The sequence below is a fragment of the Capra hircus genome, chromosome 29 (genome assembly GCF_001704415.2).
Source record: "Capra hircus breed San Clemente chromosome 29, ASM170441v1, whole genome shotgun sequence".
Taxonomy (NCBI): domain Eukaryota; kingdom Metazoa; phylum Chordata; class Mammalia; order Artiodactyla; family Bovidae; genus Capra; species Capra hircus.
In genome coordinates, this window is record NC_030836.1 from 21,415,497 (window position 1) to 21,440,320 (window position 24,824).

The 24,824-nt window shown below is 42.0% G+C and overlaps 1 protein-coding gene across 1 annotated transcript in view; it reads right to left on the bottom strand.

The window, feature by feature from the left end:
* The window catches only part of GAS2 (growth arrest specific 2), a 139,874-nt gene continuing 116,002 nt past the window's right edge, over window positions 953–24,824 (bottom strand). Inside the window, exon 8 of the mRNA XM_018043608.1 lies at window positions 953–2,129. Coding sequence (XP_017899097.1) covers window positions 1,911–2,129 — 219 coding nt within the window. The 3' untranslated portion in view covers window positions 953–1,910. The remainder of the gene's footprint in view (window positions 2,130–24,824) is intronic.

Here is a 24,824-nt window from a genome sequence, read left to right on the forward strand (position 1 = left end):
AGCAAGCTCTTTCAGAGAAATTAATGAATCAAACTAAAACTCATATGGAAAATGCAAGATTTATGATAGTCAAGACAATTTTGATAAAAGGATCTAGTGATTTTCACTAAGAAGTCAGTGAGTAAGAGCCATCTACACTTAGTCATTTCCTTCTGAATATAGACATTTCTCCAGATTCTTTTCCAGTGCCATTCAGCTAGCAACTAGACCCCAGTGTCAGTTGGGACTGTGTTCTTAGTTCCACTTAAAAAGACCATTGTAGATGTGTAGACTGAATAATGCCAGAAGATGGGACCCATCCTAATTCCTGGAATCTGGGACTGTGTTACATAACACAGCAAAAGGTAGTTTGTAGATGTGATTCAGTTAACGACCTTAAATGGGGAGATTATATTGAACTATTCAGGTGGACCCAATCTAACCATGTCTGTGTGCTCAGTGGTGTCCAACTCTCTGTAACCCCGTGGACTGTAGCCCACCAGGCTCCTGTGTCTGTGGCGTTCTCCAGGCAAGAATACTGGAGTGGGTAGCTGTTCCCTTCTCCAGGGGGTCTTCCCGATCCAGGGATCCAACCCAGGTCTCCTGCATTGCAAGCAGATTCTTTACAGTCTATTGTTTTAAAAAGGTTGTGTCTGCTTTGATTAAATCATTCATGTGACAGATATTTCTTCCCTGGCTTTCTGAAGCAAGAAAGGTGGATTCTGTTGTTGCTGAAAAAAGAAGAAATGACAAATTAACTCTGCCTATTCAGGGCAGCACTCAAAGGACTGTTTATAAAATCTAGACTTTCTGCTAAGAGAGCAAACACGACCACCACTCAGCTGTCCAAAGTGAGGAAGTACTAGGTAACCGTAATTAAATGCTTCCTATAATTCCCAGGGGAAGTTGCTATTTGCAGATGATCTTTATTTCAGAATGAAGCATTGATAATAGAGACGGGAAATTTTTCAACATTTATGTTTTTAATTCTTGAATCAGTGAGGACAATATCTTGCTGTTTATGGGTACAAAACAGCCCTGTCCTAGGTATACAAGGGTATACATAAGTCTGTAACATCATTAGCTACAGTAAAATTACTAGACAGCACAGCAAAGTAGGGTTAACTAAAGATACATTTTAATAAGAAAATGCTTTGAAATAACATGAAGTCAATGGACATTTGACTGTACAGTTTATTCTGTCAAAATATAAATGTATGTCAGCTTATGTGTATGAATAACACAGTCAGTTTCAACACAGCCACGTGCCTAGGATTGTGTGAAACAACTCATAAGCCATTCTCTAGGGGTGTTGTGAAAACTTCCAAAAGTACCCCGGATATTTGGTAAGAGCTAAGGGATAAACTTTAAGGCAATCTTCCAAGTGAATGTAAACTTTTCTAAAGTGGCCTTTCCAGTAAAGGATTACTGTCGTGAGTACTCTGTACTTTATAGTGCTGTTGGATATTTTTAGTAGCACGTCATCACACTAATTGTCACTTTTTAAAAATCAGCTTTAAAATCCTGCAATTATAATTTTTTTTTGAAATGTCTGGGGTGCTTTTATTCCGTAGACTTCGGGCAGGCACTTTCTGTTGAGTTTATTGCAAATCCTATTTCCTTCTAATAATTTTTATCTTTAGCTAGAATTGTATTGCTAAGATTGTGTTCTAAATAGTGTGCTCATATATTGAGAAATAATCATTTGCCTACAATTTGTCTAATTTAAATCTAAGTTGAAATTTTCTTTTTAGAGGTCATTTTCTACAGAAGCATTCAAAATAAATAGTGCTACTCTTTGAGCATGTTTCAGCATGATGACATTTTTCTGTCTTTTTCCAAAGTAATTTGTAGAGCATGTGAACTAAACTGACTACTGGAGATGTAGATACAGGCCATTATGAGAGTCCCCTCGTAGTGACCACCTAGTTTCACTTAATTTCCTTCTTAGCCTTATAATTGGCAGAGACCACCAGGTAATTATCTGGATTCATGTCCTTAAGGGTTGGAGATTTGCTCTGGACGGGGGATGTCTTGCCATCCACACGGGATATCTGCAGCATCCGGCAGGGGTCGTGTTTCAACAAATACCCTGCAAAAGTTTCCCATCCTCCTCCCACGCGGACCATAACATGCTTGTTGTGCAGCATCTGGGGAATGAAAAGAGAGCGAATGAGTGAAATTCTGAGAATTCCTGCAGTATCTCAAATCAGCTTCCAGCTCTAGCGTTGTTACTGTTTTCTGTTTTGTTTTTCAAGCCCCCATTGTTCTTCCACTTCTTGTGCCGGGTCTGAGTCAGCACAGAGTTTATGAGAGAAGCTTTGTCTTTTCCATGCAAGTGGATCATGCACGGTTCGCATCCCTGGGTTGCAGCTTTGCCCTGCGGTGGGAATCAGTAGGTACAATCCCCTGTTGGTTCAGTGAGTCTAGAGGCTCCTCGCTGACACCTGAGGCTGCATCACAGCCTCCTCATTGTCTCATTTCCTGCTTGCTGCCTCAGATAAGAGCTCCTTTCTCCCCACTTGGTTATTCCCCTCTGAACCAGGACTTTAAAGACCATGGAAATGCCTGCTGTAAAATATATAGAATATAGAATTGGAATAAAGAATACAGACACATACTTGTGTGTGTATGTTAGTTGATCAGTCGTGTCCAACTGTTTGCGACCCCATGGACTGTAGCTCACCAGGCTGTGCTGTCCATGGGATTCTCCAGGCAAGAATTCTGGAGTGAGTTGCCATTACCTTCTCCAAGATCTATGCATATATGTGTGTATATATATATATATATATATATATATGTAAATATATATGTGTATATTTACAGATCTATATGGGTTCCCAGGTGGCTCCGTGGTACAGAATTCACCTGCCAGTGGAGGGGATATAGGAGGCATGGGTTCGATCCCTGGGTCAGGAAGATTCCCTGAAGGAGGAAATGGCTACTTTATTCTTGCCTGGAAAATTCCATAGACAGAGGAGCTTTGTGGGCTACAGTCCATAGAGTCACAAAGAATCAGACACAATTGAGTGAGCACATACGTATGCACAAATATATATACAAATGACTTCTCTGGTGGCTCAGATTGTAAGGAGTCTGCCTGCACTGCTGGTGACCCGGGTTCCAGCCCTGGGTTGGGAAGATCCCCTGGAGAAGGAAACGGCAACCCACTCCAGTATTCTTGCCTGGAAAATCCCACGGACAGAGGAGCCTGGCGGGCTACAGTCCATGGCATCGGCAAGAATCGGACACAACTCTGTGACTTCATTTCATATATATATATACACACACACATATATTATAAATATATATGCATACATTTCACAGTGATTTGATTATACATATATATGTACATATCTATATTATTTTTTCCAATTCTATTCCATTATAGTTTATTTTAAGATATTGAACATAGTTCTCTATGCTATATAGTCAATCCTTGTTATCTGGTTTTGGAATATAATGTTAATGATCCCACAAATACTCAATGGAAAATGGAACTGAAGATGCACTCAGAAAAACTGAAATCTTCCCCAGTCACCTACTGTCTGAGGCTTTTGAGGAAAGATGTTATGGAGTGGCCAGATAGTTATGTTTGTCTTTTTCTCATTCTTCCTAATTACAATGGAATACCTCCTCAAAACAAAAACAAACAAAAACCTTACTTTCAGCTGCAGCTCCAGGTTAACAAGACTACAGATTGAAAAGGTGAAACATATGTGGTTATTTAACAAGTCTGAGTTGTGGAGGATTGGCAGAGTGAGCCAAAGATTTGATCTTAGTAAGAATAAGAGGGCGTACCACATGTTCACCAAAGACCCTGCTGACTTGTCTCCTGCCCAAAATATTATAACAATGGCAATATCATCTTGGGAAGGGGGTATAGGTTTGGGAGGGGATTTGGGAAGCAGTTTTCCAGGTCAAGCTTCCCTGGTGGCTCAGACAGTAAAGAATCCTCCTGCAATGCGGGAGACCTGGGTTTGATCCTGGGTTGGGAAGATCCCCTGGAGAAGGGAATGGCCTCCCACACCAGTATTCTTGTCTGGGTAATTCCATGGACAAAGGAGCCTGGCAGGCTACCGTCCATGGGGCCCTAAAGAGTCGGACACGCCTGAGTGGCTTTCACTTCACTTGCTGTGCCTCCCCAGGTCCCGCCAGTGATACCGTGCTCCTGTGTAGGAGGAAGATAGTGAGACCCAAATCTCTGAACATGATTTCCTGACTCCCAGTCTAGTGCTCTTCCCACAAGGGTTCCTCCTTAGAAAATCCATCAGAGCGTTTGTATTTTACTGGCCTATTTTCATTTCACAAGTTTCTGGCTTTACCTCTACTTCCTGTTTTTAAAACTTGGAGTTCCTGAGAGAAAAACAGAAAAGCCCAGTTACAAAATAGCACTTTGACGCCAGTTGTTCCAACAGAGCTGCTTTTGCTTATTGTTGAAGTCCTGGCACCTCCTATCCTTGCAAACTACCTCTAAACTTCATTGGCATGAGTGCCCCTGGCAGAATGCCCAAGTTCACTTGACTATCAGCAGTCTGTTTCACCAGTAAGAAGCAGTCAGAAGGATTTTTAAACTATCAGTGAATTCTAAAGAATAGTGACCGAAATGCTTTTCAGCCTGGAATATAAGATCTTTGGCACAAAGTGCTTGCAGATTCTTTCATGAATCCATAGGACCATAGAAAGTGGATCCAACATGAGACAGAGTCATTCTGAATATGAATAACACAGAAATTAAATTTCTTCCCACCTCGTCTTCCATACTCTTCCTATAGCTAATCAGCAACCTACGTTTTGCTAAAGAAAGCCAGTGATCAAACTGGGCAAGTTTTAAGCATGCGATGAAAATAACAGAGCTATAGGTGTCTGCTGCTGCTGCTGCTGCTAAGTCGCTTCAGTTGTGTCTGACTCTGTGCAACCCCATAGACGGCAGCCCACCAGACTCCCCTGTCCCTGGGATTCTCCAGGCAAGAATACTGGAGTGGGTGTGTATAGCCTGATTATAGAGATTTGAATCCCATGCCTTTTCTTATAACATGATCAGTCTCAAGAAAAGAAAAGATAAAAAGAAATGAATGCCCACCTGATGTCCATAAACAAATTCATTATTGTTTAACTTAAAAGCAAACAGTGATGATGTATGATATAGTCCCCATGTTTGGACTCATAGGTGTGAGCTCAGAGCAGTGTCAATACTGTAATCATATGATGCTACTTTTCATGTGCCCTTCCATACTACTTACCTTGTCTAACATATATCAGTATCAGTATTACTGCCACTTTACAGTTAGTAAAACTGATGCTCTTAGAAGAACTGATACTCTTATGCAAGATCACAAACAAATCAGTGGCAACACTGGAACAAGAACCCTTTTATCTGTTATAGCATATCCACTATCCACTTCCTGTGGAAAGCTTCTAGATTTGGATTTTCAATCTACTTAGTGACTTCCAAGTCACTAATTTAGCACAAGCAAGGAATTATCAATGCCAGAAATAGTTATAAGTTGCTTAAGTGGATTAAATGCTCATGTAATATGATTTATAGTTTCGCTCTAATAAACTCTAAATAAATATTGCATTTAATTTCAGAAAATTAGCCTTTAGCGGTCCTAAGAAATAAATATGTGTCAAGTACAGGTACTAGGATAAAATATATTTATAGATATGTATCTGTTGGCATAAGACGAACTGGGCTTTGATTCTCTGTTCAGTGTGCATAGTACTGCTTTTATTTCTGATGCTTCATAATGTTGAATAGTTTTGCATTCCTCATTCCAAAAGATAACTCCTTTTGATTAACAGTGCCAATGTACGTGTGGATTAAATATTCAGTCTAGTTGTCTGTTATTGCATTTCTCTTGACTAAAGAAAAATAGAGCTGCTACAAATATCCTGCAACACTGCATGTTACAAAGCAGTTGTTTTTGCAAACTAGGCCTATTCTAAAATTGCTGTTTTCTACCATCAGCCTCATTCCTCACTGTGCCCTTGATTCTAACAAAGGTAAGATGATTCATTACCAACTTAGCAACATCTCTCAATGCTGAAGGGCAAAAGAACAAAACAACAAAAATCTTGTCTCCACGTTTTCCCAAAGGCCTTAATAAAGTTCTATAAGCAGAGCTGGGTTATCGTAAAACACTTTAGTTTTTGATATCTATGCGTGACATACATACCTTGCCCAGGGAAATAATCAGTAGGCCTCAAAGTTATGTTTTTGTTTTTTAAATAATTTCTTCCAGTTATAAGAAAAAGATCGCCTGTTCTTATCAAGGACATCTTGCTTTATGCCTTTGTCCTCGTAAGATGTTTAATCATGCATCATTTTCTTAGGAGGCCTCTTGCCATCTGCCAGTGAAAGGGAAACTTTTTCTTAGATGACAAAGAGTCACAGTATTACAGCATCTACGCTGTGCCAGGTAATCTACAAATATACCTTCCTGAAATAAGGAGGATAAAAGACATTGAGGTCATTGGCAATGGTCTCATTTTACAGACGTACCAACTGGCAGAGTGAGGGTCACACAGGTGGTTCCTGAGAGCCAGGCTAGAAATCACATCTCCTTTACTCCCAATCTATTCTTCCAAAAATTAATATTCTAAAAATGAATCCAATCTTTAAAGGTGGGAGAATCACTTAAAATATTGACCCAGCAGTGGTTTATAACACTCTCAGATAAGTCTTTTGATTTACTGGATTCAGTGTGCATCTTGTTAGACTATAATATGTCAACCTACAGCCCAGTTTCTAGTACCACCTTTCAATCTTATTTTCCTAACACAGTCAGGTAACAAATTATCCCATAAACAACAACTTCTGTAACTCATCATGATACTTAAAGAGAAAAAAAAAAAATGGGTTGAAAGGAAGTATGTTAATTCCCTTATATCAACTTAAAACACAATGGAAAATTCAAACGTAGAAATGATTAATCAAAAGCTTCCTACAAATTTTGAGTTCATGGCAGGGCATCTAGTGGTCTGGTTCTTATGCTGTATGATAACATGACTTCAGGAAAATTATTTTTCCTTTCTAATTATTGGAGCAACAGACTGGAAGCATATTATGGGTAGTTATTAAGAACTTACAGCAAGAAAAAGTATGTCTATTTCTTCTTCTAGGGGACATTAATTAGTCATCAAAAACAATCACATCAACTCACTTTTTGTTGACAAGGCACAGTTGATATTTATGTATGGATCACAGAAAATCATATGTTTTACTAAATGAAAAAAAAATGGCCCCATAAAACAGTCAGAAAATATTGTGGATTTATTGGTAATATATTTGTGTTTAAGGTGACCAGGCTACATAGAGCTGTTATATTACACAAACAGAAAACAAGAAAAACGCCATCAACAAAAAGAACAGAAAATGTCTTTTAGGTAAGCAGAGTTCAAAGTTAAATGCTTTCTGTCCTATGTGATAGCTTTATTGCATAAATTCCCCAGCACACATCTTCCTGTGTGTTCACCTCTGTCCTAAATCACCATTCCTGTGAAACACTTCAGGTGTCACCACCTCATGGAGGAAATACCAACATATCTCTTTCATTCTGATGTGAGTCTGTGTCCATGACATTGAAGACCCAGGGAAGCAGGAGTGTCTGTGTCTGAATACCAATGTCCTTAGACCTGGAGGATGTGAAAGCGTTCCAGCGCAATGCCCTCACCATCGCTCACACTTCCCCAATCCACCCTCCAGTCCAGGGCCACAGTGAGCTTTGTAAGAGAAAAATCTGGCCAAGCTCCTGCCCTGCCAAGGACCTGTGGATGGTTCTGCACCGTCTCCAGAGTTTCTCAGCCATGTTCAGGTCCAGTCCCCCTGAGGAATATGACTCGTTTTCATCATCGCAAAAGGCTGTGGGAACCATTCTGGGCAAGCAAGGGTGTGAGTGTACAAGCAGGCCTGAGCGAGTGTGTTTGTGTGTGTAGGGCCAGAACAGAATCTTGCGTATCTAGGATGGGCAGAACTGCACATAATTTGAAGAGACAATTTGTGAACGAGTCTGATACCTGCCTCCCTTACCTCTGTCCCTCTCCTGCACCCATGAGAACAACTGGCCTGAGATTCCAAGCACTTTATAGTTCTGCTATTACTTTTTCCCCCGCCTTCTTTCTCACTGTGCCTGCATGATCCCATACTGTTGTGCAGGTTGTACACTGCACAACTCTGCAGTTGTACTGTGGCCCTATTTTTCTGTACCCATAACCACCCTCCAAATTATTTACCCAGCAAATATTCTCAACTCCTTAGAATACCCTGAAAGGTTCATGCCTTTCTACATGTAGAGGATTGGTCCAGATTCACCAGGAGAATCAAAGTAGGTCTCCTCAGTTGACCATTCAACAAATATTTGTTGAATGCCAGACAACCCACTCCAGTGTGCTTGCCTGGAGAATCCCAGGGATGGGGCGCCTGGTGGGCTGCCGTCTATGGGGTTGCACAGAGTCAGACACAACTGAAGCAACTTAGCAGCAGGAGCAGCAGCAGACAAGTTTATTCCTTGCTAAATTTTATACCCTGAGGACCAAGGACAGTGGAAAGTACACAAACGGCACTCAATAAATGCTTAAGTGAATGAATGAACAATGTTAACACCTGCTAATGCTCCACCCAGGTGTTACTGCCTTTATGGAATATTTTTGCATTTTCTGACCTTTAGATTACCTTCTTTGGATCTTGAGATTTTCCTGCAAAGACCTCAAGCAAAGTACCTAGAATACTTCATTGTCTCATTTCTTGACCTTCTTTCTGACCACCCTAACGGGTCACATCCTTTTTAGCTTTGTGCTCAGTCGTGTCCGACTCTTTGCGACCCCATGGACTGTAGCCTGTCAGGCTCCTCTGTTTGTGGAATTCTCCAAGCAAGAATACTGGAGTGAGTTGCCATTTTGTTCTCCAGGGGATCTTCCTGACCCTGGGATTGAACTGGGCTCTCCTGCATTGCAGGCGGATTCTTTACAGTCTGAGCCACCAGGGAAGCCCTCAGCTGTGTATATATGGCAACTATTATCATATGTAATATGTAAAAGACATGAGTTATTCATGGAAAGATAAGAGAAAAGAAAAGACAAAATGCTTTGTCTTTAACAGAAAGAGTCAAAAAAAAAAAAAGACAGGTTGTGAATGATAATCCACATCAAATATTGCTTAGAGAATTCCTTTAAGAGAGACAGATTTGGGGTACGAGTATGAAGCTTTAACAGGGATCATATTTTTTTTTTACATATTCATTAGCCCTTTATTTTTCCCAAATTCTTAGTTGCTATTATTACTTAAACGTTTTATTTTATACTGGAATATAGAGATGGTTGGGCTTCCTAGGTAGTGTTAGTGATAAAGAACCTGCCTGCCAATGCAGAAGACACGAGACATGGGTTTGAACCTTGGGTCAGGAAGATCCCTGGAGATCTGGAGAAGCCACTCCAGTATTCTTGCCTGGAGAATCCCATGGGCAGAGGAGCCTCGTGGGCTCCTGTCCACTGGGTTGCAAAGAGTTGGACATGACAGAAGCAACTTTAGCATGCACTCATGGAGATGGTAGGTGGCATCACTGACTCAGTGGACATGAATTTGAGGAAACTCTGGAGACAGTGAAGGACAGGGAAGCTTGGTGTGCTGCAGTCCATGGGGTCACAAAGAGCTGGATACAACCAAGCGACTGAACAACAATAAATAGATGATTAACCACGTTGTGATAGTTTTGGGTGGACAGCAAAGTGACTCAGCCATCCATTTCCATGTATCCATTCTCCCCCAAACTTCCCTCCCATCCAGGCTGCCACATAACATTAAGGAGAGCTCCTTGCGCTATACAGTAGGTCCTGGTTGGTTAACAGGGATCACATCTGAAAAGCGGATATTGTGTTGGGAGTCAATAGAGCAATGAACAGGAGAGAGAGCAGAAAAGGAAAGATGGAGAGAAGAAGGAACTCTCCCGAATGAATCCAGAAGCATATGGTTCTCTTCATTACCTCCCTTCACAAGTTCTCATGATACTGGGAATGCATATTTTTAAAAATATTTTTCACTACAGTAGTAAACTGCTTGATAGAATTTTCACTCCCTCCTCTTTCTCTTTCAATGCTTATGTGTTTGAGGTCACTCTCGTTAAGCCCTTCCCTAATCAACTGACCAGAGAGGCTCCTATTTCTGCCCAGTCTGTGAACTGCTCTCCATCTGAGCCATCCTTTTTAGAGGCAACCATCTCTGATGCTGACTGAGGAGAGGAGATAATCCTCCTGAATTTAGATCAGTTTGGCTTCCTGGGACATTATATGCTTCCTAAACGTCCTTGTCAACCCTGTTCATGGTGTGTTTTTACAAGCCATCATAACTTGAGTGAAAATATTGTTTTTAGAATGCAATCATTTGCTCTCCAGAGAAAGAGTGTTAAATTAATTTATAGGACAACAGACTCTGTCTTCATCTAATATTCTACTGAAATGGCATATGGTAAAAATTGGACAACTGGGAATTCAGTTCTCTGCCTATGGCACCCTGACACCTGGAGGCATGAAATGGCAGGTGTGCAATCCCTAGTGTGTCATGTTGAAAGGTCGACACCTCCATCTTCAAGATAAGTGATGACGTGACCTATGAATAGGGCAACAGAGGCTTTCTTAACCACAGGTGACTCCTGTGAAGGCTCCTTTTGGTCAAAGGTTGGGGGTTCATCTCAACCTCTCTGGCTATTTGAAATTAGAAATGGTTAAATACTACCCAATCAACAAGCTTCTGGAATTATCTCTCTATTGTTTACAAAGCATTTTTCATGTTTGTCGTCTCGTTTTTATCTACCTAATCCTCCTTTGGTTTATTATGTTGTTTTCTTAGATAACACTTGAGATCTGAACAACAGTCACCAGAGCAGAAGCTCTGTTTTGTCTTTACCAGACTGCCTAGGTATGGATACCACTAACTAGCTGTACAACCCTAAGACATTATTTAATCTCCCTGTGCTTCAGTTTATCTGTGAAATGATTATAATTTAAAGTGTTTTGTATAAAGATATTAATATGTGTAAGAATGTAGCCACATTGCCTAGGGCGCTACACTCAATAGCGACCTGCTATTATTATAATTATTATCAAAAGAATAATAGTGTTATAGTGATGATGATGATGATAAACTTCTTATGGATTTTATTTCAGTTAGTTCTTGGAGCTACCCTAAGCATCTTGCATTATTATTGATATTTACAAATGAGAAAATGATAGCTCAGAAAAGTCATGTGAATTGCTCAAAGTCACTTAGCTAGAAAGTGACAGAGTTTAGATTTGAACTTGGGTTTCTCTGACCTCAAAGGCAATACTCATTACCACTAAACTATACCCCCTAAAGGTGCTTCACCAGGAGTCATGATTGTCTGAGTTCTTACCTAGATTCTTCCCTTGGACAATACCTCTTTTCTTTTGGAATAGCTGTTGCCATTTTATAATTTCTCCATTCATGATCATATCAAGACCCAGAGCAGAATAAGGAACTTAATACATGCTTGGAAGAATTTACTTAAAGTTGAACCTGATTGTTTAACCCATACAAAAACACTGAAACTTAGGTACACTGTACACTTAGGGCTCTGTTCTGGGCCCCATAGTCTGAAAGGAAACTGCAGAGCAGAAACCTCTGACAGCTTGCAAAATACTTTCACTTAAATCATTTTGTTTTGTTATCACAACTGCCCAGTGGTTTGAGAGGTTAATATGACTGTTTCCATTGCACAAATGGAGAAAGGTTCTCCCCTGGTAGCTCAGATGGTAAACAAAAAATCTCTCTGCAAGGCAAGAGACCCAGGTTTGATACCCCGAGTCAGGAAGATCCGCTGGAGACAGGAATGGCAACCCACTCCAGTATTCTTGCCTGGAGAATTCCACGGACAGACTACGGGGTCACAAAGAGTCAGACACAACTGAGAGACTAACACTTTGACTTTCAGAGAGGTTAGGTGGGTAGCTCCTGGGTGCACAGCAAGAACACAGACCTTGTCTTCTGAGTCCCAGTTTTGCGATATTTTTGTCTTCGGTGATAACATATACCAGGGGGAATATAATCCTCAAACCCTTATTTGAAGGGTGAACTGTTGCAGTGTCCTAAATGGTAAGAACCAATCATCCAGCATGAACAGGGCCTTGAATCCAAAACCCTCTGGCTCTTAAGGCTGACCAGAAAAAAAAATCTTTGGCTTACTTCTGTAGTTTCCTTCTGGAGGGGTAAAAAGTTTAATCCTCAGACTCAATAGGGACAAATGACTCTCAGTAACTTCTTTCTAGAAGCAAACGTGAGAAGAGCAACTAGCAGATGAATGTAATGATCGACTGGCAAAAAGTTCCCTCTGCGTCTGTCTGGAAATATGTGAAGGAGCACCGACTGCCAATTGCCTGTCAGGTCTCATCTCCTCGTCATGGAAGGTCTCCATTTTCCCACTTCTGCACCAAATGAAATTGAGAATCCTTAGCCGCAACCTAATTACCAGTCCATGGCACCGTTTCAGACATGGAAGGCAAAGTTATGATAAATATTTAATAGAACACTCAGCACAGTGAAAGCAACGAGCTGGAAAATGCTGGCGCTGGAAATGAACAGTTGTCTAGAGGGAGGATTTGTAGCTGGGATGTCTCCAGCTGAAACTAGACTTCATCCGCCCGGAAGATGCAAGAGCTATTCAGAAAGGGGACGGGGGCTCTGAGAGGCAATGAAAACCCACCCCTTCCATTATCCAAACGGGGTCATGTTGGACTCAGTCTGAACTCCCATTCTGTCTTCTAGACACCTTTACCAAAAGCAACAGACTAGAAGCAGTGCTGGGAGAGCCAAAGCTTAGCATTCGCTGACAATGGTGCACGGCACTGGCTTCCATCCTGGCGTCCTCCAGGTCCCGAGAAGGAACAACAGTGTCTGGAATCTAGACGCTGGAAAAACTACTGCTTTACCACTGGTTTTAATGTATCTTTAGTATTTCGGTAGATCCATTAAAACAGAAAATAAAATATTACTAAATACATTCAGATCTTTTATGCTGACAAAAGACTTGAAAACACAAGTCTCCTTTCTCTAAAAGCCCCACTGAAATGAAAGGCAAGGCATACAAATGTTTTGAAGCCACCACGGCAAAGGACATTGAGAGGATGTAATAGGAGACAAGAAAAGTCAAAGACAGTTTTAGAAGATGGAAAAAAGGTAAGTGAGTCATAACTGACTAAAAGTGGAGAAAGCTGAAACTAAAAACCTGAAATGACAGCTGACAAAAAGAAGCAAGTCAGATCATGCCTTGAAACTATAGGAAACTTGGGTTTTAAAATCATCAGGTATTTCCATCGGGTGAGGAGGGAAATGTAGCTAAAAGAAAGGGGAGAATCGGCTGAAAATCAGTATAAGGATCAGTTAAGAATTGATGCTTTTGAACTGTGGTGTTGGAGAAGACTCTTGAGAGTTCCTTGGACAGTGAAGAGATCCAACCAGTCCATCCTAAATGAAATCAGTCCTGAGTGTTCATTGGAAAGACTGATGCTGAAGCTGAAACTCCAATACTTTGGCCACCTGATGTGAAAAACTGACTCATTTGAAAAGACCCTGATGCTGGGAAAGATTGAAGGCGGGAGGAGAAGGGGATGACTGAGGACGAGATGGTTGGATGGCATCACCGACTCAATGGACATGAGTCTATGTCCATGAGTCTGTCACTCCTGAGTGAACTCCGGGAGTTGGTGATGGACAGGGAGGCCTGGTGTGCTGCCATTCATGGGGTCACAAAGAGTAGGACACAACTGAAGGACTATGAATTGAACTGATCCCAGATTCACTGCATCCCAGGCCAGATGTGCTATGCTATGACTATTCCCCTGGTACCAATGACCACATCATCACAGCAGGAGCCTGAAGGTTCATCTTTGTAGGAACTGAATCAGAAAGGACTAGGGGATGACTCAGGCACAGGATGGAGAGAGGGACAGAGAGACGATAAAGCCAATCCAGCAAAGTGTTCACTGTAGAACCAGATGGTAGTTCGACGGGTATAGACTTCTCTGTATTGCTTCGAAATTTTTCATGATAAAATGAGAGGGGAAAAATCCATCCCGAATCTGAATCCAATCTGTTTTCAGCATCGCTGCTGCCACCTCCCTCATCCCAAGTCTCCTTCATCTCACCTGGATCTCTGCAATAACCTTCCAACTGCTCTTCCTGCTCCTGTTCCGCCCATCGGTACATTCTCAGCAGAGAAACTAGAGGGATCTTATTCAAACAGCAGTCAGCTCAGGCCACACCTCCACCCAGAACCCTGTGCAGCTCTCCATTTCACCGGGAACACACTAGAGAGTCCTTCCAAAGGCCTCCCAGTTCCTGCGTGACCCGGACTCCTGTTACTGCTCCGACTTCATGCGCTGCCACTGGGCCCTTCACACGCTATAAGGCAGCCACTCAGGCCTCCTTGCTATTTCTCAGGCACTCCAGGCCTCTCCAGGCACGCTCTTGACTTAGTGTCCCTCCTGTCTAACAGACACTCTCACTAGATGACTGGAGGGCTAGCTCTGCACCTCTATGACCTTGCTAATCTCTCATCTGCTCAATGCGCCTACCCTAATACTCAGCGAAAAGCAATGAAAGTGAAAGTGTTAGTTGCTCAGTCATGTCTAGCTCTTTGGGATCCCACAGACTACCTCACCAGGTTCCTCTGTCCAAGGGATTTCTCAGGCAAGAATCCTGGAGCGGGTTGCCATTTCCTTCTCCAGGGGATGTTCCCAAACCGGGGATTGAACCTGGGTCTCCTGCATTGCAGGCAGATTCCTTACCATCTCAGCCACCAGGGAAGCCAATTACTCTTAAGGGGAAGGGATCATTGGGGAGTTTGGGATGGACATGAACACCCTGCTTGTATTTAAAATGGATAGCCAATGAGGTCCTACTGCATAGCACAGGGAACTCTGCTCAATGTTATGTGGCAGCCTGGATGGGAGGGGAGTTTGGGGGAGAATGGGTACATGTATACATAGGCTGAGTCCCTTCGCTATTCACCTGAACTATCACAATATTGTTGGCTATACCTCAATACAAAATGTTTTTAGTGCTAAAGACTGTGCTTTCACTCCAGGGGGATGCAGGTTGGATCCCTGGTCAAGGGACAAAGATCCCACACGGCACAAGGGCAAGGTAAAAAATAAATGAATAAATTGGGCCAGGATACTAAAACATCTGAAAAGTCCAAATAAAAATAAAAACTCCTGCAGTCTCTCCTCTCGGCGCTCCTGGCCCGCCTTGCCTTGCCCTAGTTTTCCTTTCCTGCCCCAGCAGAACATTTGTCACTTTATAGCAAGCTCTAGAACTTACGTATTTATTGTGTTTACTGGTCCCATCTCAACTAGGATTGCTAGAATATAAAAATACAGGACACCCAGTTAAGTCTGAATTTCAAACAAACAACCTCTCAATCTGTCCCCTGCAATGTGTAGCACATATTCATACACAAAGATATTGTGGTTTATTTGAAATTGAAATGAAACTGAGCATCCTGCAATTGATCTGGTGACCCTACACACACACACACACACACACACACACACACACACACACGTGCACGCACACTCACAGGAATATAAGGTCCTCAAGGAAGCCAGGGATCCTCTGCTTTGTTCTCTGATATATCCTCAAGGCCCAGAACACTGCAGGTTTCAGAGTATATGTTGATTAAATATACACTGGATGAATGAATGATTACATTTTTCTCAGGATGTGTGCTAAGAGAACAAGAGAGTAATCCTCAGAAGATGTGTGATACAGGAAACTGGAAATCCAACACCAAAACAAGTTTCTAAAATGTCTCAGATGATGCTGTGAGGCTGACCTGCAGTGGGAGGACACACACAGAGGGACCAGAAATGAAACCAACAGATGAACTGGTGTGTCTGCCTGTGGCATTATCATGGTAATGGGCTGCCCAGCTCTCTCAAGGGATCTGATAGGGGTTTTTAATCATACTTAGGCCAAAAAATGAGACATTATCAACTTCAAGCAAAATAAAAATGGTTACAAAGAGGAAAAGTAATCGTGACACACTACAGTATTTATGTGACAGTTATAAAGCAAACACTGACTACAGTACTGATTTGACCATCAGTGAGGTGTCATCTCAGCAAACAGGAGGAACGGAAGGTGTGTGCAGTGGGGTTAAAGGAGCATAAAATGGCTAAATCGCCATCTTCCCACTCTTGCCACCTTGGTGTTAATGGGTAGACCACAGAAAATGTCTAACATTTAAAAACTAAGAAAGAACAGCTTAATTACATAGTTTAGAAATTTGGAGACAAAGGAAAAGAAGAAATAGCTTCCAGCAGTGAAGCTAGCTGCCCATAGGGAGGACTCAGGGGAAGAAAAGAGTGGAAAGGCTGAAGAGGGATGGGGCAGTTTTGCTGTTTTCTGTCATAACTCTTTCAGCACCCTTTTATTAACTATATATATGTGTGTCTGTGTTTCTTCACAAAAATTAAAATTTCATTTAAAACCCTCAGTTCTGCTACTTAGGAAACAAAAACAAAAAGGGAAACAGAATTTCTAGAACACCAACATAGGAACTGCAGATGGTGACTGCAGCCATGAAATTAAAAGACGCTTATTCCTTGGAAGGAAAGTTATGACCAATCTAGACAGCATATTCAAAAGCAGAGACATTACTTTGCCAACAATGATCCATCTAGTCAATGCTATGGTTTTTCCAGTGGTCATGTATGGATGTGAGAGTTGGACTGTGAAGAAAGCTGAGTGCCAAAGAATTGATGCTTTTGAACTGTGGTGTTGGAGAAGACTCTTGAGGGTCCCTTGGACTGAAAGGAGATCCAACTAGTCCATTCTGAAGGAGATCAGCCCTGGAATTTCTTTGGAAGGAATGATGCTAAAGCTGAAACTCCAGTACTTTGGCCACCTCATGCGAAGAGTTGACTCATTGGAAAAGACTGTGATGCTGGGAGGGATTGGGGACAGGAGGAGAAGGGGACGACAGAGGATGAGATGGCTGGATGGCATCACTGACTCGACAGACATGAGTCTGAGTGAACTCCGGGAATTGGTGATGGACAGGGAGGCCTGGCGTGCTGCGACTCATTTGCTGGGGTCGCAAAGAGTCGGACGTGACTGAGCGACTGAACTGAACTGAATTGAACTGAACATAGGAAAAATATCCATACATTATTTTAATGCTATGAAACCTTTATACATTTGCAAACTCGCTGACAGGCTCATATACTTCACTATAAACAGATGCAGTTTTACCTGAAATTACTACACATTTAATCTTGACTTTTTTCCCCCTTTTGACATACTTCAGGAGTACTAGGTAACGGAAGACGATTCAGAGTTGAGGTCCAACCTGGCTACCTAATTGCAAATGTTTACTAACATTTCATTAGGACTTTTTCACTTACAAAATCCTTTGCACCATCATTTCATTTGATTCTCCAATGTTCCTTTAAAAATTATTTTCATATTATTCATATTTGGATTTCTCCCAGCATTAAACAACATAATATCCTCAGATAAGATGATGTGAACTCAGGAAGGAAAAGCTCTGACATTCTCATTGTTTCCCTATCGTTTGTTTTATCCTCTCCTGTTCCTGCTGACTCTTGAACTATTATAAGTCTACATTTACAAGCCTTAGCATTTCTCTTCCAGAAGCTTTCTCTCCAAGGTCATAATCCCTGATCCTTCCTGCTTTTCCCTCCGCTCTGATAAGATGCCAATCACTGCCTTGCCTGTGGGCTTCCCTGATAGCTCAGTTGGTAAAGAATCTGCCTACAACACAGGAGACCCTGGTTCAATTCCTGGGTCAGGAAGATCTCCTGGAGAAGGAATAGACTATCCACTCCTGTATTCTTGGGCTTCCCTGATGGCTCAGCTGGTGAAGAATCTGGTTGTGATATGGGAGACCTAGGTTTGATCCCTGGGTTGGGAAGATCCCCTGGAGAAGTCAAAGGCCACCGGCTCCAGTATTCTGGCCTGGAGAATTCCATGGTGGCAAAAGAGTCGGACACAACCGAGCAACTTTCACTTTTCCTTGCCTGTGACCCTCACTATCTCCAAAATCTTCTCTGAGGCACAGAGATACAGAAGCATCGCTCTTCCTTTCAGTTTCTCATGCTATTTAAACTATTCAAAAGCAGAGAAGAAAAATACACACCTATCTCACCAATATATAGGGACTGCCCGGGTGACTCAGTGGTAAAGAACCCGCCTCGCAATACAGGAGCTGAAGAGACCCGGGTTCGATCCCTGGATTGGGAAGATCCCCTGGAGAAGGAAATGGCACCGCACTCCAGTATTCTTGCTGGGGATCCCATGGACAGAGGGGCCCGGGGGGCTCCTTTTTACCTTTTCTTCTCTTTTTTGTTGGAATGCAGTTACTTTACAGTGTTGTGTTCATTTCTGCTGTACAACATCATGACTCAGCCATAGGTGTGTGTGTGTGTGTGTGTGTGTGTGTGTATCTCCTCCCCCTTGAGCCTCCCATGCACCCCCCTTTTCCACCCCTCTAGGTCATCACAAAGCACCAAGTTGAGCTCCTTGTGAATATGGTATTTAAAAAACCCTTCGTCTTTCCCTTTCACACAGTTACACTCCTTGATACATGTTTTAAATAGACTACGTTATTCTGAACTCAAAAATCTCTCTTTACTGAATACTCTATTTTCAGCCTTCATTTTCCAATAGGAGGAGGCGAAGTTTAGAGCTCACTTCCAAATTATTCATTTGTCCTAAAGACCAAGTGCAGAACAATTAATCAATTCATCACTGACTGGGTCTATCCATCCTTGCTTCAGGTCACATGTTAACTTATAAATGAGCCTACTGTTCCCTAAGGCCACCCCAAGATCCCCATAGGGAGAATGATGCAAACTCTCTTGATAAAAGTTACACATAGCTAATACCCTAAGAAGGATTACCTGACACTGCTCAAATTCATCATTTTCAGACAAGAACTTCCAAAGCTTGCATATTTTCTTTGCCCTCAAATTCATTTGCTTTCAAGAATTCAGGTATGTCTTTCTCTCACAGTTTACATGACACTTTTCACCAGTCCATCTTTCTTTGCCCATTTCCATAATTTTATATCTCTCTTCTCTCAGTTCTGTAATTTTCTCATGATTTTTAAGTCTTTCATACGTGCATGTATGTGTATGAGAGATGTGTACAGGTGTATTATAGCAATAAAAGGCAGAGCAATGATTTTAACACATTTATCCCATCTGATATGAATATATACACATCCATTACCGTGTCTTTTTTTTTCCTTCAACTACTGTTAGAGAGACATTGTTTGTCTAAGTAGGGCCTGGCTGACACAATGGAATACTTTCCATCTAGTTCAATCCATTGCTCTTAAATAATGTGAATTTTCTAATCACAATACCCACAGAACAATTCCTCAGCCATGTGGGTTCCTTGGCTACTTCCTTCTTTCTCCTCAACAACCCACTGCCATGTGATGACACGTTCCTGTTGTATTGGGTTGACCAAAATATTCATCTGGGCTTTTCTGTATCATCTTATGGAGAAAACCCAGGCAAACTTTTTTGGTCAACCCAATACAAGTATCTTCCCATACATCAAGAACTTACCTGCACAGCTTTACCTCTCTTTGCCTGTCAATGAGAAACCATGATTTTTCTGATCAAACCCTTTCCTGCATCCTTTTATTCCAAGTTAAATTATGATGTTAAAGGTCAGTTATACCTGTTTCTCAGTGACTAGTCTATCCTTCCCAATGCTTTGTTTCAAATTCACCCACACCTCCAGTAATGTTTTTCAGTTACTAAATCTTGTCTGACTCTTTTGCGACCCCATGAGTTGTAGCCCACCAAGCTCCTCTGTCCATGGGACTTTCCAGGCAAGAATACTGGAGTGGGTTGTCATTTCTTTCTCCAGTATATGTGTTAACATAAGGGCCTCAGATACAGACTCTGTCCTTAACTTGTTAAGAAAAATGTCACCACTATAGACAGCTTGAAGCCATTCCCTTATCTGCACTTTAGGTCTAAGGGAGGCAAAGCCAGCGATGATATAACTCGCTCTGATTCTGTGCTATCTTCTGTCTTAAATGCCCTCTTTGGTTTGTTCTAATATCTTTTAAGGCCACTCAGGGTTCTTTTCTGTCATTTTGTGATCTAAGCCGCCCTAGCATCTAACCAGCTTCTTCTATAGCAAGATCAAAAGCAAGAATTTCGTAACTAATGTTAAAGGTATGTCAGTGGCCTTCAGAAATGGATGTCTCATATTTTGCCCACTAACTAGTTATTAAAAGCATGACTGTCTGAGGGCCTTTAGACCTCAGCCCTGAGACCTACAACTTGAGATGGACTTTCTTTGGCAGTGTCTTTGAAGTGTGACATCTTCACCTAATGCCCTCCTCTACCCTCTTTGCCTAGTTCTCCATTTAGAGAACTCTCTGTGCCTGCTATACCTTTACAAGCTCTTTGTACAATTTCATAAAACTCCATTAACCAGCCTCAGCACCTTTACCATCTATCAATTCTTAACTCTCAAACCTACTTCCCTTTCTTCCCTGTCTCTCCCATATCCTAAGAGGTGTTCAGGAAGGGAACTTAATCTTGCCTGACCTATCTTTCTTTTCTTTTCATGTTGAGTCCATTTGATCTTTTTAATTTAACTTAATTTTAATCATCTCCTACATCCCTTTGTCAGGCTTGTTCTGATAAAGGTTTGCAGAGGATGACAGCATATTGGAGATACATACTTTCAGCCTAGTCTTGAGGGGCAAGAGTTCTTGCAAATATTTGTTGCAGGAAATGATCTGAGTCTTGAAGAAAAGTAGAATTTTGTTGGATAAAGAAGGGGCAAAAGAGCATCGCAGGCTAAGGGAAAAGCATGTGCAAAGGGACAGAAACATAAAGCAGCACAGTCTGAACAGGACACTAGTTCACTGTTGTTAGTCGATAAGTTGTGGCTGACTCTTTGCAACATCGTGGACTGTAGCCCACCAGACTCCTGTCCATCGGATCTCCCTGGCAAGAATACTGGAGCAGGGTGCCATTTCCTCCTCCAAGGGGTCTTACCAAACCAGGGATCAAATCACATCTCTAGCATTTGTACTCCCAATTCTTTGTGATCCCATGGACTATACAGTCCATGGAGTTCTCCAGGCCAGAAAACTGGAGTGGGTAGCCTTTTCCTTCTCCAGGGGTTCTTCTCAACCCAGGGATTGAACCTAGGTCTCCTGTACTGCAGGCAGATTCTTTACCAGCTGAGCCACAAGGGAAACCCACTCAGCACTGGCAGATGGGTTCTTTACCACTGAGCCACCAGGGAAGCCAGTTCACTGTTACCATGGCTAAAATGTGAGAGGGACGAAGGGGAGACTGTTAGGAGATGCAGCTACTGAGGTAAAGAGTGATCAAGTGTAAGATGACCTTGAATTATATGCACATGGGACAAAGTGGATCACTGATGGGTTTAAAGCAAGCTACTGGCATGACAAGATTTCTCTCACCTGAAGACCTCCACCAGATCCACAGAAAAGTCAAGTCTTGGAGTAAAAGAGATTGGGTAAGAAATTTTTACAGTATTTAGGAAAGGGCTGAAATGACTGAGTCTTGGACTGAGCTGAAGAGAAAGGGAGGATTTTTACAAACTCTGAGTGGGGGGTGGAATAATGTGTTCGCATTTTTTACAAGCTCACTCTAGCTGCCCTGTGATGACTACGTAGAAAGGAGGACAGAGTAGATGAAGTAGGCCAGTTTGGAAGCTACTGCAGTGGTCCAAGTTGAAGATGGTTGCCTGGGCTGGTGGGGTGCGCCTGCTAGAAGAGTTCTCACAGTGTCCCAGTTACCTCATTCTCACCTTGCTTCCTCCCTACACCCCTCCCCGCCAGGGTTGATGTTATCCTCTTCCAGAATACACCACAGATTCACAGATGGGAATCGTCCTCCGCTCTGATATGATGCAAGCCAGGCAAAATGGGGATGCTATACATTCCCCATTGACAGGGGGAAAAAGTGAGACACAGGAGGCTAACTGCCTTGCCAGATAGTCCACTCCTTTAGAGCAACTTCTGGGATAGGTTCTGTGGTCCATGCTTTTCTATTACGCCAAGTTAGAAAAACACTTCATCGTAATTAATGTGTTATAATCAGCCTTCACTCTAAACTGTCTCTTAGTTTACAACTCAGTATGCAACTGGGTGTAGTGGGCTGGCCAAAAAGTTCATTCAGGTTTCCCATCACAGCATGTAGAAAAACCCAAATGAGCTTTTTGGCCAACCCAGTATAAAGTGGGATGATTTTCTAGTCTAGGGGGTGATCATATGGCCTCAGGAAGTAGGGTTTTTCTCTACTGCAGCTGACTGATTATTGACTAGCAGTCGATTTTCTAAAAACATCTGTCATGTTAGCGTCATTCCTGATAAAATGACACCTAATAGGTTCACGTTCCTCTTCTTCATCTATCACAATAGTAGTCAAAAGAATTCTGTAAACCTTCATTTAACTTCTTCTCCATCACAACTTTAATCTATTTCGGAAAAACAGGTTAACTAGCATTACCTCTTTAGAGGCTGGCATGATCCCCAGCACAAAGCACTAACTAAAAACATCTATTAAACAATAACAAAAAATTATTGAGTACTTACTAATTAGCAGACACTGTGCTAAGGATTTAAATGTGACATCTCATTTATTTTCATACTGATTTCTTAAAGTAGATATAGTTACTCTCCAGTTTAGAGTAGAAGAAAATTAAACCTCGAGATGTTAAGTTATTTAATCACAAAATTTAGAAAGTAGCAGAACTGGGATTCAAATTCAGACCACTTATTTGAATTTAAAAAATCAATGAACAGATGGATTGAATTTGCTGACAATTCACCAGGCATCATATAATCTGTCTCCAACTACTGCAAACACTAGACTTAATGAAACTGGGTCATTTGTAGAGATATGGCGGAGAAGGCAATGGCACCCCACTCCAGTACTCTTGCCTGGAAAATCCCATGGATGGAGGAACCTGGTAGGCTGCAGTCAATGGGGTCGCTAGGAGTCGGACATGACTGAGCGACTTCGCTTTTACTTTTCACTTTCATGCATTGGAGAAGGAAATGGCAACCCACTCCAGTGTTCTTGCCTGGAGAATCCCAGGGACGGGGGAGCCTGGTGGGCTGCTGTCTCTGGGATAGCACAGAGTCGGACATGACTGAAGCAACTTAGCAGCAGCAGCAGTAGAGATATGGATGGACCTGGAGTTTGTCAGAGTGAAGTCAAAAAGAGCAAGTATTGTACATTAATGCATACATGTCAAATCTAGAAAAATGATACAGATGAACCTATTTCCAAGACATGAGTAGAGACACAGATGTAGACAATGGACGTGTGTGTGGGGGGGGCGGTGGGGGGGGAAGCGTCAAATTGGGAGATTAGGATTGACATATATATGTTATCATAAAATAGATAGCTAGTGGGAACCCACTTTAAAGCACAGGAAGCTTAGGTCGGTGCTCTGTGATGACCTTGACGGGTGGGATGGAGGGGGTGGAAAAGTCCAAGAAGGAGGGGATAACGTGTGTGTGTATTTATGATTCACTTGATTGTATAACAGAAACTAGCATATCATTGTAAAGCAGTTGTACTCCAGTTTAAAAAATATTTTAAAAACTAAGAAGCATAAAAATCACCTATTTGTACGTAATTACCATAATATGGTTTCGCGTTTGTGTTTCTTAACCCAAGGACATTTGGTTATTTCTGGAGACATTTTTGGTTTTCTCCACTAGGAGGGGGAGTTGCTCTGGCATCTAGGAGGCAGAGGCCACAGATGCTTCTAAACCTCCTCGTACAGTTGTGACTTGGCAGCAGCAGCAGCACAACGCACAGGACAGGGCCCGCAGTAAGGAACTGTCTGGCGCACTATGTCAATTGCGTCAAATTTAAGAAACCTTGCTCTCTATCATATGGCTCTTCATAGGAAGCCAAATCATATTGAAACCACTCCTGTTTAAGAAAAAAAAAATTCTCATCAGATCACACAACATGCAAAACTCACCAAATAACACTTTCCTATAGAAATAACTGGATATGAATTTGAGCAAACCCTGGGAGGCAGTGTGCCGAGGAGTCTGGCGTACTACAGTCCACGGGGTCACAAAGAGTTGGACACAACTTAGTGCCTGAACAACAACATAGAAACAATAAAAGTGGTAACAGAAGACGAGTGCTGACAGCATTCCTTCTTCCTGTAGATCAGCAATGCTTTGCTAAAATGCAAAACTGAGGAGGAAATAGACACCATTTCATGTTGCAGATATGCCCTGACACATTAAAGACAGACAAGTCACCTGACCAGCAAGAAGCCAGTAACCCATTCTGCTTGGGGCGGCAGGAATTCACTATTACATACTTGAAAAGGGAAGGGAAACAAATCCCTACAGATACACTTCAATGTCATTTAACATCTGTTTCAAAATGATTATCAAGGTACCAAGCCGGTTTCCAACCCTGAATACCAGGCAACGAAAGGAAGGCATAGCAAGACTGCAGTTGTTGGATCTGGACTCTAGGTGGCAGCAGCACATAAGTGCATGGCTTCACCCCTGAACATTGTTTAAATTCTCTCGGAACAAAAGAAGTAAACATGATTTCCCCAACAATTCTCACCAATGCCTTGTATTTCTTTTACTGGACTTAAAGTTATTAAGCTGCCTTTGTTTTCTGAATAGTGTACCCTGCCAGTCTCCTCTGTCCATGGAATTCTCCAGGCAAGAAGACGTGTGGGTTGCCATTTCCTTCTCTGGGGATCTTTCTAAACCAGGGATCAAACCTGGGTCTCCTGCATTGCAGGCAGATTC